The 22,243-nt window shown below is 37.3% G+C and overlaps 2 protein-coding genes across 6 annotated transcripts in view; one reads left to right on the plus strand and one right to left on the minus strand.

Annotated features, from left to right (window-relative positions):
- FBXO22 (F-box protein 22) overlaps nucleotides 1–2,450 on the plus strand; it is a 30,277-nt gene extending 27,827 nt beyond the window's left edge. The window contains exon 7 of the mRNA XM_003275467.4: nucleotides 1,032–2,450. Coding sequence (XP_003275515.1) covers nucleotides 1,032–1,449 — 418 coding nt within the window. The 3' untranslated portion in view covers nucleotides 1,450–2,450. The remainder of the gene's footprint in view (nucleotides 1–1,031) is intronic.
- Nucleotides 2,451–3,436: 986 nt separating this feature from the next.
- Nucleotides 3,437–22,243, minus strand: part of NRG4 (neuregulin 4) — a 125,176-nt gene continuing 106,369 nt past the window's right edge. For 2 of the 5 annotated variants that reach the window (XR_004030567.1, XR_004030568.1), the window contains exon 8: nucleotides 11,514–11,666. Coding sequence is in view for 1 of the 5 variants with exons in the window: in XM_030814828.1 (XP_030670688.1) it covers nucleotides 4,303–4,343 (41 nt within the window). In the remaining 4 variants the exon portion in view is untranslated. Of the gene's footprint in view, nucleotides 4,344–9,551; nucleotides 11,394–11,513; nucleotides 11,667–22,243 lie in introns of those variants that run through there. The other 3 variants (XR_004030569.1, XR_004030570.1, XM_030814828.1) reach the window with 3 other exon arrangements.

The raw sequence follows: 22,243 nt of genomic DNA on the forward strand, positions 1-22,243 counted from the left end.
GAATACTTGTTTATCCCCTAGTGGATGTTCACTATATTATGCTTTATAACTTTTATCAATGTTGTATTTTCTTTTGTAAGGATAAGATATTTCATTTTAAAAAACCAGGCAAATACAAACAAAAACAAAGCATGAGTTTTTACCATCAAATTAAGCTGAACTCTAGACTCAAAGCAATAAAAAAGACAAAAAATAACATAATCATATTTTCTAGTGGACTAGACATAAAGCTAAAACTTCTAGAGTTAATAGGTTTTTAAAATTATCCTCTAAGACTGAGTGCAGTGGCTTATGCCTGTAATCCCAGAACTTTGGGAGGCTGAGGCAGGAGGATTGCTTGAGCCCAGGAGTTTGAGACCAGTCTAAGCAACATAGTGAGACCCTATCTCTACAAAATGTTTACAAATTAGCCAGGTGTGGTGGCATGTATCTGTAGCCCCAGCTACTTGAGACTCAGGCAGGAGGATTGCTTTATCCCAGGAGTTTGAGGCTGCAGTGAGCTATGATTGTGCCGCTGCACTTCAGCCTAGCTAACAGAGAACCCTATCTCTAAAAAAATAAAATCACACTCCATTATTATATTTTAAATATACGTCTTTCAGAATTTGACAGCTGAAGTGGGGGGGAGAGATATTAATGTAAACAATAGCAGAAGGCTTCATTTAGTGGATATCTTTGTGTATATTAATAAAATTATAACATTCCTTTTAAGGAAGTCAGAAAGGTAAGGAAACTGTACCTTCTAATAACTGAATATGGGTTTCAGAAATTGTTATGGATGTGCTTTGCCCCTTTGTATTTGTGACTGAAAAAAATCATGGCTTCTCTTGATCTGCCTTGTGCATTTTTTATATATTAATTTTAATAGTTTGATTTTTGACCCTGCTTTACTCATCTGTGAGGGTGAGCCTCAGATGAACCATAGGCTGCTAAAGGCAGCAGCCTCCCGTCAGTGTATCAGGAGGATTTTGCTTCTATACTTAAAAATGTTAATGTTTCATGAGATATTGCCACTTTTCTAAATTTTCCAGGAACCCTCTGGATATTGATGCCTCAGGCGTGGTTGGACTGTCATTTAGTGGACACCGAATCCAGAGTGCCACTGTGCTCCTCAACGAGGACGTCAGTGATGAGAAGACTGCTGAGGCTGCGATGCAGCGCCTCAAAGCGGCCAACATTCCAGAGCAGAACACCATTGGCTTCATGTTTGCATGCGTTGGCAGGGGCTTTCAGTATTACAGAGCCAAGGGGAATGTTGAGGCTGATGCGTTTAGAAAGTTTTTTCCTAGTGTTCCCTTATTCGGCTTCTTTGGAAATGGAGAAATTGGATGTGATCGGATAGTCACTGGGAACTTTATATTGAGGAAATGTAATGAGGTAAAAGATGATGATCTGTTTCATAGCTATACAACAATAATGGCACTCATACATCTGGGGTCATCTAAATAATAATTAAAATGACTTTCATAATATGTAACTTTTGGGTTCTGCCTTTTTCAGAAAATGGAAACTTGGGCTATGTGTATTTCAAACAAAAATAACTTTAGATATATCTTTTTTGTAGCTTTGATTGATGCTCTAAGATCACATGAGGGTAGTTTTTAATATATTAGATGAAGGACAACTTTGGACATAACACTGACTAGGAGTTGAGAGCTTTTGCATCAGGCAGAAACAAACTGATTATAGTTGTGTTGCACCAGATCATGTAGTTTCTGTGTAACGTGACCTTAAATAGTCTTCCTGCATAGGAAGAGCAAAAGGGGATTCATGAATAGGATATAGATTTAAGACATTCCCTGACTACCCCTTGCGTTGTCAGGTGATGTCTTTTAGCAGAATCATGAAGACCTTTTTTCTCCCTTAATAAAGGAGAAAAATATACTGATGGCTTGAGAAATTTTTCTCTGCCTTTCAGTTTTATGAATTTTTTCAGAAGTAACAATATTATTACTGACTTTTTACTTATTTGATAAAAATTAAAGAACTATTTTTGTTCAGATAAATTGACAGGACTAATCAGTATTTTATTATAAGTAAAACATTTTTCTTTTTTCCTTAAAAATATTTTTTTTTCACCTAGGTCTAAATAGCTAACTGGTAGACCAGAGTATTACATCATCTTATTTTGATTTTATAACAATAAAACATAGCTTGGAACTCATTCAGGTAATGTTTTGCATTTCATTGCTTTTGGATGAACAAAGGAAGTAAACTAATCCTTTCCTTTATAAACGAAAAACCAGAATAGTTGGTATGTCAGCTAGTCATTCCTGTCATATTCCCAGTAGAATGATTTTCAAGTTTGAATTTCTATACAAATATCTAAATAAGAGATGTGCAGAGAGCACCAGTTTTTCCTCAATATCCATTCTTTCCTTTTCACATAATGATAGAACCTTTGATTTTTCAATTGGGTATGCCTCCTAGAATAAAGACTACTTTTCCCAGTCTCCTGTGCAGGTATGACTGTGTTCTGGACAATGGAATGTGAGGGGAAATGATTTTTGTCCTTAAAATGGCATGACCATTTGTTTGCCCCTTTCTCCATCCTGTTGCTTGGAATGTGGATCTGGTAGTGAGCCATCTTGGACCCTGAAGAGGAGGCAACACACCATTGTAGAAGAAAAACAACAGAAGGATCCTGGTCCCTGTACAACCTCGTTGAAGAAACACCATAAGTGGCATGGACTATCTACCTCCAGACTGTTTTACAAGAGAGAAATTAGCATATTCCACCTAATACAGTATGATGTGACTAATGTTACTTTTGTAACAGTCAGTGGTTTGTTCTAACGACAGTAGAACACTTGCAAGGTAAGTAAAGCCAAATGTATTAGCATTATTCCTGCTTTTCCTTTTTTGTCACTTTTATCCTTTTTTTAAAACTGAAAATATTTTTCTCTTGCTATTTATATATATATGATAAAAATGCTTGGAAGATTCCTTTAATTTATGGTTATTCTAAATCCTAGTTCCTGAGGAAAGTCCAAAGAAAAATTTGTCAAAACTTTTCATCTGTGAATATTTATATTTAGCTCTTGCTATTTAGCTATTATCAAAATACCTCAAAATTTTAGCCCTTGAATGTGTTCAAATAGCACATAAGGCAAATATTTTTTAACTTTATTGTCCCTGATATTAACCAGAATTGGCTGAATAGTGGAGGAAAAGGGATTTTTAAAACTGAAAATTATGAACAAAATGAGCCTTAGAATTGAATGGATTATTTTAAACAAATTAATACTCATATAAAATGTTTTGCTTCTTCTCAAAGAGTCTGATACAGGATAATTTCATACAATATTTGATGTTGTTAAAGCGTTCCTTTTTATAGCTGAGCCTTTGGAGCTTGTTATGAACAGTAAAATCATTTAGTCACATGGTTGTAACCTTAGTGCAAAGTAAAAAGGGAAAAGTTGACCTAATAGAAACAATAGTAGTATTGATAAGAACAAAAGTCATCCTCCCTGCCTCTCAGAGGCCCTGAAGTTCTGTGAGGAAGGGAAATAGTAATTTAACCAAAGTTAAATCTGTGTAACTCATTTATTACAATTTTGAAAGGCTTGTCTTAGAAGCATTAAAGGAGTATTAGCTAAAAACAAACTAAATTCCTAGAGATGACAATCATTGTAGTCCTCTGTGAGACTGAAAATAATGATCACATGAAAAAAATGTGAGCATAAAAAAGAGAAGTTAAGGTGTACCCTTAGCCTACATACTGAGCTGACGATCAGATCATAGAATGCTTTATTTAATCAAGACATTTAAAAATACTTATTTCATCTACATACTTTCAAAGCAAAATAATTTCTGGGGCTAGTTTCCTTTGTATAAGGCTTAAGCAAGGAATATATTTCCATGCCCTTTGATCCAAGTAAAATCTAAGGAAGAGGGAAAGTAAACCTTGAAATTAAGACCTAGAAATAGATCTACCCTTGCAGATTGATAACAGTGGGCAATCTAGTAGGCCAGTTCACATTACAGTTATCTCAGTTTTGCTTAAAGCAAACCCTAACCCTCAACCTAGGAGGCCAGATAGCAAAAGACGTGCAACTGGTTTATATTGCAAATTTAGCAAAGTGAACATGCAAAGAATTACAATAGAAATAAACTTTTACAAATCTGAGAACTTTGTATGCAATCTGCAGAAATTTTTAAGAATATAAATGTGCTTTTGTCATTTTATACCCAGTCTGGCCCAGGTTTGCACTGCCATAAATTCAGTTTTAATGGGAACAGAAGACTCCAGATCCTCTTGATGGGAAGAAATCATGAAATTTTAGATGATTGACTTGATTTTCATTTGTAGAAACTGGGTATAAGTTGGCTTAATGAAAATCCTAAAATAATAAAATAAGCATTAGTAATAATATCCTTGTTAAATGAACAAAACGAACACTTATATGATAAAAAGAACGTGGTACCAGAAAGTTACTTTAATATTGACCCTATGTAGGGAAGAATAGGGGGTATTTGCAAAACATGTTATTTTTGTTTTATATATTTAACTTCTACCCTATGCCACAACTGAAGACTGGTTACAAGAACATGTGCTACTACAAAGTAGGAAACTGGCAGAAGCCAATAAGTATCACTTAATATTTTGGTATGAAAACTTTTTTTTTTTTTTTTTGAGAGTTTCGCTCTTGTTGCCCAGGCTGGAGTGCAATGGCACAATCTTGACTCACTACAACCTCCACCTCCCGGGTTCAAGTGATTCTCCTGCCTCAGCCTCCTGAGTAGCTGGGATTACAGGCATGTGCCACCACGCCTGGCTAATTTTGTATTTTTAGTAGAGATGGGGTTTCTCCATATTGGTCAGGCTGGCCTCAGACTCTGACCTCAGGTGATCTGCCTGCCTTGGCCTCCCAAAGTGCTGGGATTACAGGCGTGAGCCACCGCGCCCAGCCGGAAACTTTAATTTCTTAAAACAGATTTATAAAAGTTTTTGCTATATAGTGACTGTTAGCCAGCAAAAACAGGCAAGATTGACTAATTTAGAAGAAATTGAAATATTAATGTTGCTTTTAAATGCAAATTATCAGATTGAGGAGAATTTTGAGACCATTGACATTTTTCTAATTCTGACTAACCAAAATTTAATCACTATACTTAATAAACATACTCTATTCAAGGTCTTGTAATACTAAAATTATAGGGAGGAATAAAACATAATTGACCCCAGCAACATCAGCAAAATTGGCAGACTAGGAAGCTGCAAGCTTTTGTTTCCCCATCAAAACATTAAAAAAAAAAAAGAGGCCGGCACAGTGGCTCATGCCTGTAATCCCAGCACTTTGGGAGGCCAAGGAGGGCAGATCACAAGGTCAGGAAATCAAGACCATCCTGGCTAACACAGTGAAACCCCGTCTCTACTGAAAATACAAAAAATTAGCCAGGTGTGGTGGCGGGCACTTGTAGTCCTAGCTACTCGGGAGGCTGAGGCAGGAGAATGGTGTGAACCTGGGAGGCGGAGCTTGCAGTGAGCCGAGATCGTGCCACTGCACTCCAGCCTGGGTGATGGAGTGAGACTCTGTCTCAAAAAAAAAAAGACAAGTAGTAACTGTCTGAACGAACTTTGTTAGAGCTTTGGAAAACAGTCAAAGGTTTATAGCAATCAAAAGAATGCCCAATCATCTTCAGAATGGTAGGAAAATTTTGTGACTTTTTAGTGGCTCTTGCCCCAAGCCCTCCCTACATTGTGGCAGTCTTAAAGCAGCAGAAGCCCAGTTCCCTCCCTTGAACTGGAGAAAACATAATAGACTTTTTTTGCAAATTACTGTGTACATTTTTTTCTAACCTGTCTGGGGATACCTGAAGGACTGACACAAGGTCACATCTTTGTTTTGCCTAACTGGTAGGGTGGGCACTGCTTATAAAAGCTGCAAAGAACCACAGGTGCATGGGGCAAGAGGTTATGGGTGTAAACATAAAATAGAACAACTAAGGCGCAGAGGAGAATCTGGGGTAAGACTTTGGGAAATTAAGAACAGTTATATATACGGGGGGGGGATTTAAAATGTGACATGCATGCCCAGGGAAAACACTTGCCCAGAAAGTTCTAAGACCCAAGCTTTCACCTTGCTCTGGTCCCTAAGCTCAAAAGCAGGCCAAAGTAAGTATTGAAGGATTACCTGGCATGAAGCCAATTTGTAAAATCTAGGATAGCTCCTAGCATTCAAGGGAATTTATGTCAAAGTAGCTGAACATGATATAAAAGGAAGAGAGACTTCAGTGATCACACACAAAAGGAATAATCTTTTATAAAAATAATTTGGAAAACTCCCAAAACAAATGGATGACAGCTTTTAAAAATAAAAAATAAATGAACCAGAAAACCATGGGGAAAGGAAAGAATCTCATACCTAGAGTTACCATATTATAATAGTGAATATCCAGTTCTCAAGGAAAAAGTCACAAACCATACAAAGGAACAGGAAAATAATGCCCATTCAAAAGATCAAAATTAATTGACAGACATTGTCCTAATGAAGGACATTAAACTAGACATATACTTTAAAACAACTCAAATATGCCCAAAGAACTAAAGCATGAACAAAGAATTAAAGGAAATCAGGAAAACGATAAATGAACAAAATCAGAATATCAACAGATAGGCATTATAAAAAAATTCTGGAGAAGTATAATAAATGAAATTTTCACTAGAAGGGTTCAGCAGCAGATATAAGCAGGTAGAAGAAAGAATCAGCAAACTTGAGATGGGGTCATTGAAAGCAGAAACAACAAATCAAGCCTCCATAGTTTTAAAAGATACATATCACACACAAAGAAGAAGATAGATACAGTGCATTTTTGAACAACAGGATGTAGTTAGAAATCAGTAACAAAAGGAAAATTGGAAAATTCACAAACTTGTGGAAATTAAACAAAACACTCAACCAATGAATCAAAGAAGAAATCACAAGGGAAATTAAAAAGAGAAAAATGCAACATAGCAAAATTTATAAGATGTAGTGAAAGCACTGCTAAAAGGGAAATTTATAGACATAAATGCTTACATTAAAAAACAACATCTCATGTCAACAACCTGACTTTGCGACTTGAGGGGGAAAAACACACTAAATCCAAAGCTAGCAGATGGAAGGAAATAATAAAGATTAGAACAGATATAATAAATTGAATAAAGATTAGAAACACTAAAGAAAAATCAGTGAAACTACAAGTTCTTTAAAAGACCATAAAGTTGAAAAGCCTGTGCCTAGATAGACTAAGAAAAAAAAAAGGAAGACTCAATTGCTAAAATAAATGAAAATGGGAACAGCACTCTAGATTCTAGCAAAATGAAAAGGGTTATAAAAGAATACCTTTGACAATCTAGATGAAAAGGTCAAAATCCTAGAACTGCAAAACCTACCACTGCTGAACTATGAAAAAAATTTAAAAATCTGAATAGAACTATAACCAGTAAGGTAATTGAATTAGTAATCAAAATTCTCCTGGAAAAAAAGCTCTGGACGTGATGGTTTTCATTTGTGAATTCTACCAAATAAGAAGAAATAACCCCAATGCCTCTCAAACTTTTCCCAAAAATTGAAGAGGAAGGATGCTTCCTAATTCATTCTGATGCTGAAGCCAGACAAAGATACTACAAGAAAAGATTACAGACCAGTATTCCTTATGATCACTGATTCAACAATTCTCAATACTAGAAAACTGAATTTAGCATATTAAAAGGACTGTACACCACGACCAAATGGAATGAATTCCTGGAATGCAAGGATGGTTCAACATACAAAAATCAATATAATATACCACATTAACAGAACGAAGCGAGAACAAGCAGATGATCATCTCAATTGATGCAGACAAAGCATTTGACAAAATCCAGCAGCCCATTGTGATTAAAAACACTCAACAAATGAGGGATAAGAGGAAACTACTCAACATAATAAAAGCCAGATATGAAAAGCCCATGGTAGACACCATATTTAGTGGTGAAAGCTTTTCCTCTAAGATCAAAACAATGCTCATTTCACCATTCCTATTCAACACAGTACTAGGAGTTCTAGCCTGAGCTAGAAAAAGAAATAAAAGACATCCAAGTTGGAAAGTAAGAAGTAAAATCCTATATGTTCACAAATGATATGATCTTTAGACAACCCTAAAGATTCCACACCAAAAAAATAACTGTTAATTCAGTAAGGTAGCAGGATACAAAGTCAACCCACAAAAATCAGTTGCATTCCTATACACTAACTGAACAACCTGAGAAGGAAATTACAAGAACAGTCCCATTTACCATAGCCTCAAAAAGAATAAAACGCACAGAAATTAGCTTACCCAAGGTGGTGAATGGCTTGTACAATGAGAACTACAAAACATTGCTTCAATAAAGATAAAAACGGAAACACATCTCACGTTCATGGATTGGAAAATTTAATATTGTTAATATGTCAGCACTACTCAAAGTGATGTACATATTCACTACAATCTCTATCAGAATCCTAGGATTTTTTTTTTTTTTTGCAGAAATAGAAAAACCCATCCTGAATTTCATATGGAATCTGAAGGGATCCTAAATAGCCGAATCAGTCTTGAGAAAGAACAAATTGGAGGACTTATACCTTCAGAGTTTAAAACTTACTATAATGCTACAGTAATCAAAACAATGTGATTCTGGCATAAAGGCAGGCAGACAGACCAATGGGATAGACTGGAGAGCCTAGAAATAAACCCTCTCATATGTAGCTAAATGATTTTTGACAAGGGTGCCAAGGCTATTCAAAGGATAGTTTTTTCAACAAATAGTGATGGGAAAGCTGGATAACCACATGGCTAAAGAACGAAGTTGCAACCTCACCATGTGCAAAAATTAACTCAAAATGGACCAAAGACCTAAATGTGAGAGCTAAAACCATAAAACTCTTAGGATGTGGCAATAGTTTCTTGGATATGACACCAAATTCACAGACAACAAAAGAAAAAATAGGCAAATTGGACTTCATTAAAATTTTAAAATTTTGTGCATCAAAGGACACTATCAACAGAGTAAAAAGATTACCTATGGAGTGGGAGGAAATATATGCAGTTCACATACCTAGTAAGGATTAAACATCCAGAATACATACAAAACTCCCAAAATGCAACAACAACGTAAAAACCTGATTTAAAAAATGGCAAAGGATTTGAATAGATCTCCAGAGAGGATATGCAGATAGCCAATGAGCACATGAAAAAATGCTTAGCATCACTAAACAGTAAGGAAATGCAAATCAAAACCACATTGAGATACCACTTCATACCCACTGGGATAGCTGTTATTAAAATTAAAAAAACACAAGTGCTGGCAAGGATGTGGAGAAATTGGAACTCTTATTACTGATGGAAATATACAGTGGTATGCAGCTGCTGTAGAAAACAGTATGGTGATTTTCCAATTAAATATAGAATTGTCATTTGATTCAGCAATTGCATTTCTGGGTATATACACAAAATAATTGAAAGCAGGGGCTTGAGAGTATATTTGTATACCAGTGTTCACTGCAGCATTATTCACAGTAGTCAAAAGGTAGAAACAACCCAAATACCGAACAGATGAATGGATAGACAGAATGTGTTATATCCATACAATGGAATATTATTCAGCCATAAAAAGGAAATTCTGCTACATACTACATCATGGATGAACCTTTAAGACATTAAGTGAAGTAAATCACAAAAGGACAATACTATATGAATCCACTTATGTGAGGTACCTAGACTAGTGAGATTCATGAGACAACGTAGAACAAAGATTACTTTTTGTCACAGGGGGCAGGAGGGAATGGGAATTTATTGTTGAAGGGGCACAGAGATTAGTGTGGGATCATGAAAAAGTTCCGGAGGTGCATAGTGGTGACTGGTACATACAACAAATGTATTTAATGCCTGTAAACTGTAACTTCAAAATGGTTAAAATTTAAATCTTATATACATTTTGCCACAGTAAATTTTTAAACCACCAAAAAAAAAAAAAAAAATCATATGGCCTAGCTTTTTTTTTTTAAAAAAGGGGGTGGGTGGGGTATTTAGTCACAAGACAGAGGAACTTTAAGTGTATATTGCTAAGTGAAAGAAGTTAGTCTGAAAGGCTACATATACTATATGATTTCAAATATATGACATTCTGGAGAAAGCAAAGTTAGTAAAGACTGGTTGCCAGAGGTTCAGTGGGAGAGAGGGAGGGGTAAATACATGGAGTAGAGATTTTTAGAGCGGTGAAACTACTGTATACTATAACAGTGGATACATGACATTATATATTGGTCAAAATCCGTAAAGACATACAATAAAAAGACGACCCTTCATGTAAATTATAGGCTTCAGGTAGCCTGAGTGACAGAGTGAGACTTTGTCTCAAAAAATAAAGTAAAAATGTATCAATATTGGTTAAACAAATATACCACACTAGTGCAAGATGTTACTAATAAAGGCCTGGGGTTGGGGGAAGCATAGGAGAACTCTGTACTATCTGCTCAGTTTTTCTGAAAATCTAAAACTTCTAACAACAAAGTCTATTAAAATTATGTGAGAGCTTTTCATTTTGTATACTCTGTCTCAATGTCTTACCCTCATGTGTTTGTGAAATGAATGATGGGTGATGAATGAATCCGTGACACTAGTGACACACTGAATTCACAGTGCCTACACTGGGCCAGACTGTGTAGAGAAGCCAGCGTGCACCCCAGCCTTGACGAGGACATAGTTCAGAGATGGGCTGTTACATTCGGCCAGTGCATGCGCTTCTACCTAAGCCATTTACCAGCCCCAGACCTTTCCACTGCTCCAAGACTTTATTTTCACACTTCCTTAAAGTTACTATTGCTTTTTTCCCCCATGTAACTTAGGTAGAAAAAACTGGAGAAACTAAATTGTTCTGACCTAACCAGTTCTTAATGTTGCACCTAAAAAGATAAAAACTGCATTTTGAAAAATCATGCTCTAAAAATTACAAGGGAAATAGGTTTGGAACTTTGTGACCTGTGTAGTACAATAACAATCCTAAATTTCCACTGTTATTTGCACCTAGAATTAGTCAATCTTTTGCAGTCAAAATTTTGGGTTTTTGTTTCTTCCTTTGAGAGACAGATCCTTGACATCAGTCACTTCTAGTATAAAGCAGTTTCATCAATATTGAAAGAATGATACAGAGGTATCCATCAGTCAGTGCTTTTTTCTAATTGCCAGGTGAAATGTCTTGTCAGTTTTTTCATCAGTACTTGCAGCTTCTCAGATAACAGCAGGAATGAGGTGGTTTCAAAGCCACTAAGCCAGCAACTTCTTGCACTTAAAGGATTTTCATCCTTTTTCATAAGATCTTCATATATCCCTTAGGGTTTCTCTCTAGGTGTGTGAACATTTGCCTCTGGTTGCTTCAGCACATCAGCTTTCTGGGGAGAGTCATGTTGAACCAATGTGACTTCAGTTATACTGGTATCACCCCCTACTTAGCAGTTGCCGATGGACTGATGCACATTACAGAAGCACACACACCTTGCAGCAGAATGGACTATGGTTCGTGATACAAGTTACACAGCGTTTTATTTAAGAAATAAAGGATTAAATTTTTAATTCTTTTACCTAGTGGTGTTTCATTTTCTGCCTTTGTAAAATAAAAGCAATGATTTGGTTCACTTTGACGTTTCTTCAGTGTTCTTCATGACCTGTGAAAAATAATTAAGAATTAAGATGCTTTCTCCATTGCAGTTTTTCTTACTATGCAAACCTACCTACGTCTCTTCTTCACATATATAAGCCAACCCCTTGTTTGTGATAGGATGTGTTGAGGTAAACTAACCTAGAATATCAATTTCCAGCAGCCTGACAAGACTCCTCAGAACACTGAGTTATGTCAGATTCCCCATTCAAGTCTCACATATAAGTTCCCTGCATGCTTGCCCACACCCCCCACCCCCTCACCATCTTTGCTCACTGCCTCTTACCCAAAGTTCTAACAAGCCTGGTGACCTCTCTTAGATATACAAGTTAGAAAACGGTGGTTAAGGGGAAAAGATTGCTAGAGTGAGTCACTGTAACAGCAATGACAATAATAGATGGCAAGAAAATACCAGGGAAACAAGGACTAATAAAACCTGTGGCTAACTGGGACTATTTAGAGACAAAAATTCCCTCTGTAGCCAGCAAGCCCTGAGACTAACACCCATATCTGGAAGTGCACTAAGAAAAACATGGGTTTAACTTCCTTAAACCTCAGTTTTATCATTGTAGAGTGAGAATAATAACACCTACTCCATACGGTTGTTAAGGTTTATAGGAGTTAAGATATTTGAAATATTAACCATAGTACCTGGCACACATAGGCATGTGGTGTGCATGATCATACTGTTACACTGCTTTCTTTCCATTTGGAGAGTTGTGTTGTCAGCATTAGGGCATTGCAGTAGGGATGATGTATAACAACAATATAAATGCATGCTAAGACTTCAGGCTGTGGATTTATGCTAGGAATAAACTGGAAAGATTGCCCGGGGAGGCTTACATTCCAGAAGCACACAAGGCGACATGAATAAACCTATCAATGAAATACCTTGGTGAAGGAAGGTCATTAATAAGTTTTAAAAATATAATGTACCTTTATGCTATGATTTTCATAATATGAGCTAACATTATTAAGAAAGTCCCAGTCTTCATAATCAGCTCTCCTCATTAGAGAATCTAACTTTATTTTCATGACATATCTTGTCACATTTAGTAAAAGGCTTTTGTGTATCTGTGTGTGGGGGGGTGGGTGGTTATTTGCTTATAGTTATGGTCTTGCAGTTATTGACTGAGATTGTTCAACCTTGAAAAAACGGTCAAATGAACTAATTTTGTCAGCTGAGCCTAATACCCCTGTTTTTAACCTTTGTTATCACGTCTTTTTCTATTCAAAAAACAAAAAATAAAAACTAATTTAATACTTGAGTTCCTTTTTTTTTTTTTTTTTTAACAAGTATGTCTTTATAAAGTCAAGCTATTTTATACGTGTGTGGATTCTAAATAAGTCCTTACCATGTCACTGAACATTCTGGGGAAAAGAAACCAAGAAGCAAACCTTTTGGGGAAAATGCTGTTGATGAATTACAAGCATGGTACTTGTGCATTCAAGATCTAATGGCAGGATACTATTCCCAGACTTGTTTATATCAGATTTAGCCCCTAGCATTAACCTTTCCAGTTAACATCATGATCAATTTAAAATCTTTCCATTCTCTGATATATATATTTTATTATTTATTTATATATTTTTTTTATGGAATCTCACTTTGTCGCCCAGGCAGAGGCCCAATGTCAGCTCACTGCACCTCCGCCTCTTGGGTTCAAGCGATTATCCTGCCTTAGTCTCCTGAGTAGCTGGGATTACAGGCGCCCGCCACTATGCCCGGTTCATTTTTGTATTTTTTTTTTTTTTTTTTTTTTTTGAGACGGAGTCTCGCTCTGTCGCCCAGGCTGGAGTGCAGTGGCGCAATCTCGGCTCACTGCAAGCTCCGCCTCCCGGGTTCACGCCATTCTCCTGCCTCAGCCTCTCCAAGTAGCTGGGACTACAGGCGCCCGCCACCACGCCCGGCTAATTTTTTTTTGTATTTTTAGTAGAGACAGGGTTTCACCGTGGTCTCGATCTCCTGACCTCGTGATCCGCCCGCCTCGGCCTCCCAAAGTGCTGGGATTACAAGCGTGAGCCACCGCGCCCGGCCCATTTTTGTATTTTTAATAGAGACAGGGTTTCACCATGTTGGCCAGGCTGGTCTCGAACTCCTGCATTCTCTGATAATTTCTTCATGGTTATTTAACCATCAAGCACTTTAAAAATTATTGTGGCTCCAGACATTACAAATATAGCAAAGATCTACAAACCTAACAAAAGACATGTTTTTACTCATGTACAGGAGTAAAGTATGGGAACAGATTATCCCTCCAGATAAGTGATAATTCTGAGCACAATCAAACACATCAACTGATAGCATTATTTAATAATGGCATCTCTTTCAGGCTGACTTTTTATTGTGAAATATATTTAACAAAATTTACCATTTTAACCATTTTTAAGTTCAGTAGCATTAAGTACAGTAGTCCCCTCTTCTCCACGGGGGATACATTCCAAGACCCCAGTGGATGCCTGAAATCACAGACAGCACCAAACCTAAATATACTATTTTTTCTATACCTATGATAAAGTTTATAAATTGGACACAGTAAGATTAGCAATAACTAATAATAAAGTAGAACAATTATAACAATATGACAGCATCACTACTCTTGCACTTTGGGGCCATTATTAAGTAAAATAAGGGTTATTTGAACACAAGCACTGTGATACTGCAACAGGTGCTCTGATAATGAGATGGCTACTAAGTAGCTAATGGGCGGGCGGCATATACAGTGTGGATGTGGTGGGCGAAAAGATGATTCACATCCTGAGTAGGTAAGCGGGAGATTTCATCATGCTGCTTAGAAGGGTGCACAATTTAAAACATGAATTATTTCTGGAACTTTCCATTTATATTTAAGACCACAGTTGACTGCGGGTAACTGAAATTGCTAAAAGCTAAACCACCAATGAGGGGTTATTATTGTACATTCACATTGTGTGCAACCATCACAGCATCTCCAGAACTTTTTGTTTTGTTTTTGTTTTTTTGAGACGGAGTCTTGCTCTGTCGCCCAGGCTGGAGTGCAGTGGCACGATCTCGGCTCACTGCAAGCTCCGTCTCCCGGGTTCACGCCATTCTCCTGCCTCAGCCTCCCGTGTAGCTGGGACTACAGGCACCCACCACCACGCCTGGCTAATTTTTTTGTATTTTTAGTAGAGACGGGGTTTCATCGTGTTAGCCAGGATGGTCTTGATCTCCTGACCTCATGATCCGCCTGCCTCGGCCTCCCAAAGTGCTGGGATTACAGGCGTGAGCCACCGCACCCGGCCCTCCAGAACTTTTTCATCATCCCAAACTGAAACTCTACCCATTAAACAGTAACTCCCTATTCCTCCCCCGACAACCCCAGTGACCACCATTCTACTTTCTGTCTCAATGAATTTGCCTATTCTAGGTGCCTTGTATACGTGGAATCACACAATACTTACCTTTGGTGTCTGGCTTTTTCACTTAGCACATCTTCAGGATTCATCTATGTTGTGGCATGTATCAGAATTTCATTCCTTTTTAAAGCTAAGTAATATTCCATTATAGGTATATACCACATTTTATCTATTCATCCACTGAAGTATATTTGGGTTGTTTCCACCTTTTGGCTACTGTAAGTAATGCTGCTGTTGAGGCAGGAGAGGTAGTCAAGGAAGTAACCATGTTCTTGGTTACAGGGGCGACCGTATAGTCAACACCATAAGCCCAGCATTCGCATTGTAGTCCAGCTCATTCAAGCAAAGCTATCTCCAGCAGGGAATTTCCCTGTAGGGAGCATGTGCATTTTGATTTTACTTGTCCTCAGACTGACCCATTGCTCATTATAATTGTAAAAAACACTTCCCTGAGGAGAGATTGCAGATGCTAATGAGATATGTGATGTGTGAGCAAACACGTACAGCTACTGGCATGTGCACCCAGAGGACTAGCCAAAACATGCTTACTAGTAACAGCTCTTCCCACCTCCTCATGAGTAATAATCTAAGACTCCCAGAAAGGGACTCTCCCTAGTGCCAGTCTTCGCTGTCTCATCCTTATGAGCAGCCTGCCCTGAATCCTCTCTCAGGTTGTCCTGTCTATTCTGCACCTAACTTTCAAAATATTCTTTCCCCTTTGCGATAACTTTGCTATATGCTGCATCTCTGTTCTGTGTCTCTTGTTTAAACTCTTTTAAACTGAAAAGACAAGAACCAAGGTCTCACAACAGCCATTAACACTATGAGTGTAGGTACACAAATATCTGTTTGAGTCCATTCTTTCATTTCTTTTAGATGTATACCCAGGAGTGGAATTGCTAGATAATATGGAAATTCTATGTTTAATTTTTTTTTTGAGGACTTTCCATATTGTTTTCTTAAAGTGGTCACACCATTTGACATTCCCACCAACAATGCACAAGCATTCCAATTTCTACATGTTCTCACCAACACATGGTTTCTGGTTTTTTGTTTGTTTGTATTAATAGTAGTTACCATCCTAAAGGATGGAAGTGGTACCTCATTGTGGTTTTGATCTACATTTCCCCAATAATTTGTGACGTTGAGTATCTTTTTTCATGTGCTTATTGGCCATCTGTGTATCTTCTTCGGAGAAATGTCTATTCAAATTCTTTGCCCATTTTTGAATTAGGTTCTTTTACTTGTAGTTGAGTTTTAGAAGTTCTTTATATATTCTGGATATCAAATCCTTACCAGATACATGATTTGCAAACCTTTTCTCCCATTCTATGGATTGCCTTTTCACTCTGCTGATAGTGTCTTTTGATGTACCAAAATTTTAAATTTTGATGTCCAATTTGTCTAACTTTTCTTTGGCTGCCTGTACTTTTGGTGTTATATAAAAGCAATCATTGCCGAATCCAATTTCATGAAGCATTCCCCCTGTTTTCTTCTCTTAGTAATTTTAGCTTTTACGTTTAGGTCTTTGATCCACTTTATGTATTTATTTTTTGAGATGGAATCTCGTGATCTTGGCTCACTTCATCCTCCACCTGCCGGGTTCGAGCAATTCTCCTGCCTCAGCCTCCTGAGTAGCTGGGACTACAGGCACGTGCCACCATGCCCAGATAATTTTTTGTATTTTTAGTAGAGACGGGATTTCACCATGCTGGCCAGGCTGGTCTCGAACTCCTGACCTCGTGATCTGCCCACCTGGGCTTCCCAAAGTGCTGGGATTACAGGCATGAGTCACTGTGCCTGGCCCTAGTTAATTTTTGTACATGGTGATAGGTAAGGGTCCAACTTCATTCCTTAGCATGTGGACATCCAGTTTTCTCAGCACCACTTATTGAAAAGCGGGCTTTTAAAAACAACTTACTGAGGTACAATCTACAACTTACAAAATTTACCTTTTTAAAGTATGTAATTCAGCCGAGCACAGTGGCTCATGCCTGTAATCCCAGCACTTTGGGAGCCCAGGCAGGAAGACTGCTTGAAACCAGGAGTTTGAGACTAGCCTAGGCAACATAGCAAGACCCTGTCTCTACAAAAAAAATGTAAAAATTAGCCAGGCATAGTGGTGCCCACCTGTAGTCTCGAATACTTGGAAGGCTGAGGCAAGAGGACTGCTTGAGTGCAGGAGCTCAAGGTTGCAGTGAGCTATGATCACATCACTGCACTGCTAGAGCCTTGGGCAACAGAGCGAGACCCTGTCTCAAACAAAAAAAGTATACAATTCAATGAATTTTAAAATTTACAGAATTGTGCAATCACCACCACAATCCCACTGTAGAATAAATCCATTACCCTAAAAAAGATCACGTGTCCATTCCCAACACTTTGGGAGGCCGAGGCAGGTGGATCACTTGAGGCCAGGAGTTCGAGACCAGCCTGGCCAACACCAAACCCTGTCTCTACCAAAAAATACAAAACACTAGCCAGGTGTAGTGGCACATGTGTGTAGTCCCAGCTACTCGGGAGGCTGAGACACAAGAATCCATTGAACCTAGGAGGCAGAGGTTGCAGTATGCTGAGGTCATGCCACTGTACTCCAGCCTGGGTGACAGAAAAAAAAAAAATCTTGCCCAAACTTTAATTGGGCTGTCTTTTTATTATCGAGTTGAAAAAGTTCCTTATATATTCTTTTTTTTTTTTTTTTTTTGAGATGGAGTCTCGCTCTGTTGCCCAGGCTGGAGTGCAGTGGCGCAATCTCGGCTCACTGCAAGCTCCACCTCCTGGGTTCACGCCATTCTTCTGCCTCAGCCTCTCCGAGTAGCTGGGACTACAGGCGCCCGCCACCACACCCGGCTAATTTTTTTGTATTTTTAGTAGAGACGGGGTTTCACCGTGGTCTCGATCTCCTGACCTCGTGATCCGCCCGCCTCGGCCTCCCAAAGTGCTGGGATTACAAGCGTGAGCCACCGTGCCTGGCCAGTTCCTTATATATTCTAGACATGTCCTTTATCCATCCTTTATATCCATTTACAAATATTTTGTCCAGTTTGTGTGTTGCCTTTTCATTTTTAGAATGGTGTCCTTTGAAGCACAAAAGTTTTAAATTTACATGAAGCCCAATTTATGAAATTTTTTCTTTTATCAATTGTGCTTTTTGTATTGTATCTAAAAATCTTTGCCTAATTCAATGTCACAAAGACTTTCTCTTATGTTTTCTTCTAAGGTTTTTATAGTTTTAGCTCTTATATTTAGACCCATTTTGAGTTTTTTTTTGTGCATGGTAAAGGGTCTGAATTCATGTTTTTGCATGTGAATATCCAAACTGCCCCAGTATTATCTGTTGGAATGACTATCCTTTCCGTACTGAATTGCCTTGGCGGCTTTGTCAAAAATCAATTGTGGTCTATCTGGATGTCAATACCACACTGTCTTGATTATTGCAGCTTTATAGTAAGTCAGGAAATCAGACAGTATGAAGCTTCTAACTTTGTTCTTCTTTTTCAAATTATTTTCTCTATTCTAGGTCCTTTGCATTTCCATGGGAATTTTAGAACCACCTTGTCAATTTTTACAAAAACACCTGTTGGGATTTTGTCTGGGATACCACTGCATCTATACAGGTCAATTTGAGAACTGACATCTTACAATATTGAATCTTCCAAATCTATGAACAAAATATGACTCTCTATTTATTTATTTATTTATTTATTTATTTAGGTCTTCATTTCTCTCAGCAATTTTTTTTTTAGTTTTCACTGGATAGGTCTTTCATATTTTTGTCTGATGTATGCTTATGTACTTAATACGTTGAGATTCTATCATTAATAATTTTTTTAAATTTCCATATCTAATTGTCACTGATATATAGGAATAAAATGGACTTTTTTGAAATTTTAAGTTTATTAAGTCCAATGATGAAATCTATCAGAATATTCTCCTGAAAATAATTTCTTCTTGGAGAAAAGGAAAGGAAAATCAAAACTCTGAGCATAGCCAGGATGCTGTGGCAGTTGAGCCTCTCTACAGCTGGGGACAGTCCTCTGGTCAGCGGAGTCACTCTCTGGGTCAGCAGGATTGGAATCTGGATCATCCTCCTTATCCCCCAGCTCCAGGTCATCCATTTCCTGGAACAAAGACTCAATTACCTCCACGTTGTTTCCAGCATCCTCCAAGAACTGGATATCAGATGTGTCAAGATTTGGATCTGTTTCAAGTAGCTGTTTCCCACTTATTTTTTCCTGCTTATTCTTTGATTTGGTTCTTTTTGATTTCCAAGAGTTCAGTATCAAACACAGCTTCTCAACTTAAGAAATGTTTAATTGTAAACAGGAATGCCATGGAATAATTGCTCTATGGTTTCTTCTGCTTCTTTTTGTTTCTCGCCCAAATTTTAATTGGATTGACTTTTTATTATTGATTTGAAAGAGTTCTTTTTATATTCTAGACATGTCTTCCTCCCTTTTGCTTTTTATCCATTTCATTTAATTTTTCTTGCACAGCTGTCACTAAAGATCATCACTATGCCAAGATTTCTTCAGCTTATAATGCTAAGAATTTTTAAATGTCTGAGACATTATCTTCTAGATTTTCCAAGAATGTTTCATAAAAAGGAGCTTCATTTGGGTATTTCTCACTGTCTGTAAACTTGAGGGTAGTCTGGACAGTTTCATTATTTCCTCCAGCCTCAGATATCACAGTAATGGTAGAGCTGGGTGGGTTTTCTTTTTTTCTTTTCTTTTTCTTTTTTTTTTGAGACGGAGTCTCACTCTGTTGCCCTGGCTGGAGTGCAGTGGTGCAATCTCAGCTTACTGCAACCTCTGCCTCCTGGGTTCAAGCGGTTCTCCTACCTCAGCCTCCCAAATAGCTGGGATTACAGGCGCCTGCCACCACGCCCGGCTAATTTTTGTATTTTTAGTAGAGACAGGGTTTCACCATGTTGGCCAGGCTGATCTTGAACTCCTGACCTCAAGTGATCTGCCCCCCTTGGCCTCCCAAAGTGCTGGGATTACAAGGCATGAGCCACCACACCTGCATCAGCATGACATATCTTTATTCATCCTTTTACTTTTAACTTATTTGTGTCTTTATACTTAATGTATATTTCTTGCAGATAGCATATCACATTAATTTTTATCCAATTTTACAATCTCTATCTTAACTGGGTGACTTAGACTTTTTACAGGTTGCTCTAGAGTTTCTAGCATACACTTTTGACTTATTACAGTTTCCCTTCAAGTGATGATGTACTGCTTGACATTTAGCATAAGAACCTTACAGTGGGGTATTTCCCTTGCTACCCTCCCAATCTTTGTATTTTCTTATTATACATTTTGCTTTTATGTATGTTGTAAGTCCCATACTATGTTGTTATGATATTTCATTAAATGGTCAATTATTTCTTAAGGAGATTTAAATAATAAGAAAAAGATCTTATATATTTACCCACATAGTTGTCATTTCCGGTGCTCATCCTCCCTTTATGTAAATCCGTATTTCCATCTGATATTGTCCTTTTGCCTGAAGGACTTCCTTTAACATTTACTTGGTGCGGTTCTGGTGATAATTCTTTCAACTTTCATATGCCTGGAAGATCTCTATTTTGCCTTCATTTTTTCTAAATAGTTAGTTACTGATTTTTTATGGCTTTGAGATACAATTCACGTACCATAAAATTCACTCATTTAAACTGTACAATTCAATGGCTTTTAGTATATTCAGAGTTGCACAACCATCAGCACAATCAAATTTACGACACTTTCATTCCCAAAAAGAAAGCCCACATCCCTTAGCCATCACTCCCCAACATCCCCCCCATTTCCTCCAGTCCTAGGCAAACATTAATCTACTGTCTGTCTCCATAGATTTGCCTGTTCTGGGCATTTCATATAAATGTTACAAAATATGTGTTCCTTTATGACTGGCTCCTTTACTTCAGCATATTATTTTCAAAGTCCATCCATGTTGCAGCATATATTACTACTTAATTTCTATTTCCTGCCGAATAATATTCCATAGTAGGAATATAACACATTTTATTTATCCATTTATCAGCTGATGGACATTTGATTAATTTCTACTTTTTGGCTGTTATAAATAATGCTGCTATGTGCTACAAACACTCATGTACATTTTTTTTTCTTTTTTTTCGCCCTCCCCAAAGTTTTTTTTTAAGAGATGGGGTCTTGCTATGTTACCCAGGCTGGCCTCAAACTCCTGGGCTCAAGTGATCCTCCACCTCGGCCTCCCAATAGCTGGAACTACAGAAGTATGCCACCACACTTGGTTTCATTGTGGTTTTGATCGTCATTTCCTGATGGCTAATGATGATTGTCTTTTCATGAGATTACTAGTCATTTGTACATATTATTTGGAGAACTCTTTTCCAATCCTTTGCTCATTTTCAAAATGAGTCGTTTCTTCATTAAGTTGTAAATATTGTTTATATATTCAAATACATATATGTATTTCAGATCATACGTATAAGTCTTATACGTATGATTAAAAGAATTTTCCCTCAGAAGTAGATTGTCTTTTCACTTTCTTGAGGGTATCCTTGGAAGCACAAAAGTTTTTTGTTTTTAATGTTGATGAATCCAGTTTTTGTATTTTTTCTTTTGTTGCTTGTACTTTTAGAATCATAACTCAGAATCTATTGCCTAATCCAAGGTCATGAAGATTGACACCTATGTTTTCTACTAAGAGTTATACGGTTTTAGCTCTTACATTTAGATCTTTGATCCATTTTGAGTTAATTTTTATATATGGTATGTAGGGGTTTAAATCCATTCTTTTGTGAGTGGATATCCAGTTTTTCCAGCACCATTTGTTGAAAAGACTATTATTACCCCCCACTGAATTGTCTTGCACCCTTTAAAAAATGCATTTACTATAAATGTAAGAAGGTACTTTTGAACTCTCAATTGTATTCCATTAATCTATATGTCTATCCTTATGCCAGCACTACTTTACCTTGATTACTGCAGCTTCATAGTAAGTTTAGAAATTAGGAAGTGTGAGTCTTCTAACTTTGTTCATCTTTTCCAAGATTGATTTGCCTATTTTGCCTTGTGTTTGAAAGATATTTTTGCTGGATGTAGAATTATAGGTTTACTTTTAAAAATACATTACAGATGTTGCTCCATTCTTTTAAGGTGTGTTATTTCTGAAAAATGCCTGCTGAAATCCTTAGCTTTGTTCTCTGTCTGTAAT

This window comes from Nomascus leucogenys, chromosome 6, assembly GCF_006542625.1.
Source record: "Nomascus leucogenys isolate Asia chromosome 6, Asia_NLE_v1, whole genome shotgun sequence".
Taxonomy (NCBI): domain Eukaryota; kingdom Metazoa; phylum Chordata; class Mammalia; order Primates; family Hylobatidae; genus Nomascus; species Nomascus leucogenys.